The sequence below is a fragment of the Ursus maritimus genome, unplaced genomic scaffold (assembly GCF_017311325.1).
Source record: "Ursus maritimus isolate PB19 unplaced genomic scaffold, ASM1731132v1 scaffold_1, whole genome shotgun sequence".
NCBI classification, from domain to species: Eukaryota; Metazoa; Chordata; class Mammalia; order Carnivora; family Ursidae; genus Ursus; species Ursus maritimus.
Genome location: NW_024423343.1, coordinates 8,119,608 through 8,123,187, shown reverse-complemented (window position 1 = coordinate 8,123,187; position 3,580 = coordinate 8,119,608). Strand labels below are relative to the sequence as shown.

The following is a 3,580-nucleotide window of genomic DNA, read 5'->3' as shown; positions in this document are numbered from 1 at the left end:
GTCTCCGTGTCCCCTGGGAGTGGAGATGGGGATGGGCACACTGTGAGCCGGTATTTCCAGGCTTTTGTTCTCTGGCGGCTTTCCCTGGCGGTTTGCTGTGCCTCTTCTGAGAGTCAGAGCAGCAATAGCCGAATTTCAGCCTCTGTCTCAGAACAGAGGGATCGCGGACCGTTCTCCACTGATGTTTTTAACTGTTTCTGTTGGTGCTGCTCAACCCTGCAGCGTCCCGGGATGTGCGCCCCACACCCGGCATCCCAGCCCTCACTTCCAGGGCTGGCGCGTCTCTGTCCTTTGTGTTTCTAACACCGCCAGCCGCCAGCTGCCCCGCGCGCTCCCGGAGCTCCCGGTCTCAGTCTGTTTCCAGTGAGCACACCGGAGCTCCGTTTCAGTCTAGTGGCGCGCGTTCCCCGGCTCACGGTCTCAGTCTGCTCTCTCTGCTCTCTCGAGGGTGCTGATCCGCGAGTCCGCCCGCTCCCGGTGCAGGTGGCTACCGCTTCCCGGCACCCAGACCCTGCGGCTCCCTCCCCCTTCCGTTTATCTTCCTATATCTGTGCGCAGTTTCACGGCTCCCGCTTCGTACCTCAATACTCAGCGCTGGAGATGTTCATTTGTAGAGATCCAGATGTATCTTCCTGCCTCTCATGGTGATTCTGTGGATGTTCAGGCTGGTCTGGTACCTATCCAACTCGACTCAGGGGACCGGCTGAAAAAGGGGTCCCCTACTCCTCCGCCATCTTAACTCCTCCGGATGTATTCTTTTCTGCTGAGAACTTTTGACCCTGACAACTCCCTTCTTTTTTTTTTTTTTTTTTTAAAGATTTTATTTATTTATTCAACAGAGATAGAGACAGCCAGCGAGAGAGGGAACACAAGCAGGGGGAGTGGGAGAGGAAGAAGAGGCTCATAGCGGAGGAGCCTGATGTGGGGCTCGATCCCAGAACGCCGGGATCACGCCCTGAGCTGAAGGCAGACGCTTTACCGCTGTGCCACCCAGGCGCCCCATGACAACTCTCTTCTTTATAGAAAACACTGCCTGCTTCCCAGACAACACAGGGATCATCAAACTGGGGAAGCACCTTTACCTCCTCTTATTCTTTCCAATGCTTTCCAATTCTTTCCCCTTTTCTTCCTCTCAGTTGGCTGAGGGGCAAAAGCATAAAAGATCCTTTAGAACTGGCGTTGGGGAATGCGTATATAAACAGGCCCAGGAGGGCACGGTTGGTAGAAGTACAAGGTGGTATAATCTCTTTTCAAAAGGCAAGATAGCAATAGTTGTTACAGTGTAAAATGTACCAACCCTTTGATCTGGAAAGCTCACTTCTAGGAATATGTCTTCCAGAGCTGTTCACAAAAGTACGAACAGTTAAACATAGATGACTGTTCTTAGCCGCAGTATACGTAAGTGAAAAGCAAACTGGGAACTAATTTAAAAATTGCAAAACGTTCATAATAACAGTACATAGATGATACCAAGGATGTGTGTTTTGATGTGGAAAATGTTCAGAAGTTGCTTAAGTAATTTTGAGCCCTTCTTTGTTGAGTAAAGAAACGTGTGCTGAAAACTCGTGTAATCGTGTTTTGCCAGTCCTGATACTATGTTTTCATCATTTGTCACATGGTTGCCTGAAGTTCATCCTCTAGTTCTTTGTTCAGAAAGGTTCATTCAGCTGTATTCCCAAAGTTCCCGTGAAAATATTTTTGGTTTCATACATGAACAGTGGTTAACTGACTACAGTGTTCTTAGGGCCACCTTTTTGTTTCTAAAGCCATTTTAACCAGTGCTTTCTTTCACCTGCTGTGTTGTACCTCTTTGCCAGATGGTCCACTTCCACTGACTTATTCCCTCTTTTCAACCAAGGAAGCATTAGTTCCATTTTTTGCTTGACTCATTTCCCTGTATCTTCTACAAGTAGTCCCTGCTTGCCTCTCCTCATCTGGGTTTTCTAAGGATAATCTCACATTTTCTTGCAGAGGATTCTGGTTTCTTCCCTGGGTGGCCCCCAGTATGGTGAGAACAAGTTTCAATGAGTTTTTGGCACTCACAGGCTGAGGACACTAATTCTGTGTCTCCCTCCAGGTTACCAACATTAAGAAGACACTCAAAGCCACCGCCTCCTCCTCGGCTCAGGAGATGGAGCAACAGTTGGCTGAACGGGAGTGTCCCCCTCATGCTGAGCAGAGGCAGCCCACCAAGAAGATGTCCAAAGTGAAAGGTCTGGTCTCCAGCCGCCACTAGGGCCGGCTGGGGCAGCTGGCACTCACCAGGCCTGGGTCAGGTGGGGAGGGGACACCAAGGGCCTATTTCCTCCCCTGTCTACCTTCAGTGAGTTCCAGACCTGCCCGTCCCCTCACCAGCGCCTCCCACCCTGTTGGTACTGTTCCAGAAGAACCGTTCATCCTTTCTTCACCCACTCCCTCCTCCCCCAGTTGTTCCTTCAGACTCAGGGGCTCCACTGATGCCATCCCATCAGGGTCAGACACTGCCCAGCTTCCCTCCAGGAGGTTCTTGTCTTTGTTTAAGGGCTTGTCTCCCTCCTAGTTTTTCTTTTGCTCCATGTCATTTTGTCAGGCTGGTCGTAAGCCGGAGGCAGCTTTAGCCGGCCCACAGGGATGACTGCGAAGGAGGCTCCTCTCTGAGGGAGGAGGAGGGTGTGCCTTCTCCAGCCCCGTGTCCCACAGTACCCACGCTGGTGCAGGTGATCTCTAGCCAGGTATCAAATGCTGTGTTTTCCCTCTCCTGCCTTATCCCTTGTTGGCAGCTCCGATCAGGCCACGGAGGGATGTGATGCTGGGCTATGTTTACTAAACCTGCGGGTTTTCAGCCTCTTAAGCCCAGCTCCAATCTCTCGTTAGTTGGGAGCACTGGGTTGACTAACCTCTGGTATCTGCGCACCAGTGGAGGGTGCTGGGGGTCTGCTGGGTGGCAGAAGTTCCTTCCGGTTTGGTGTTCTTTGCTGGCCACGCTTCCTGCTGCCCCCTGACTACTCAGACTGGTTTTCAGTGTGAAGGCCCCAGCTGCCGCCTGGGCCTGTCTGCCGACACTTGCTCTCCCGAGATCTTTTATCTCTCCCAGCGATGTCCGAGCTGGGGATGGTAGTGCCGAGGGCCCTCTGTCTGGTGAAGGACCTGCTGCTGCTTCTGTCTCTCTCTTTCCACCCCTCCTTGGCTGATGACCCAGAGCCCTCTGATGATGGCATTCTCCTGGCAAGAGAAAAGGACTTGACTAGCCTTTCTGAACTTGAACAGTTTCAGGTTATATTTTAATTTTTTTTTTTTTTTTGTACAGGTTCTGATTTAATACATTTCAACATGCCTTTTTTCCCCCTCGTGTCAATATTTGTTATAAACTAATCGCCGGGGATTTTTCACCTGGTTGGAGGGCGACGTGTGTGGTTTGTGTGTGTGTGTTGTTTTTTTTAAGGGGAGGTGGAGGTCCTGGACTGATTAAAGTTCAATGGGAGAAAAAGCACATTTTAGAACAAAAAATAAAAGTGTAGATTTAATGTATGTGATTGTGGAGTGCGGGGTTGTGTATCTGGAGGGTCTGGGATTAGGGTGGTTCAGGGAAAATGTGACACTC

The 3,580-nt window shown here is 50.6% G+C and overlaps 1 protein-coding gene across 4 annotated transcripts in view; it reads left to right on the top strand.

The window, feature by feature from the left end:
• The window catches only part of COPS7B (COP9 signalosome subunit 7B), a 35,150-nt gene extending 31,643 nt beyond the window's left edge, over positions 1-3,507 (top strand). For all 4 annotated transcript variants that reach the window (XM_008690343.2, XM_008690342.2, XM_040639052.1 and 1 more), the window contains one exon: positions 2,078-3,507. In XM_008690343.2, the coding sequence (XP_008688565.1) occupies positions 2,078-2,236 (159 nt within the window). In that variant the 3' untranslated portion in view covers positions 2,237-3,507. The remainder of the gene's footprint in view (positions 1-2,077) is intronic.
• The last annotated feature ends 73 nt before the right edge of the window (positions 3,508-3,580 follow it).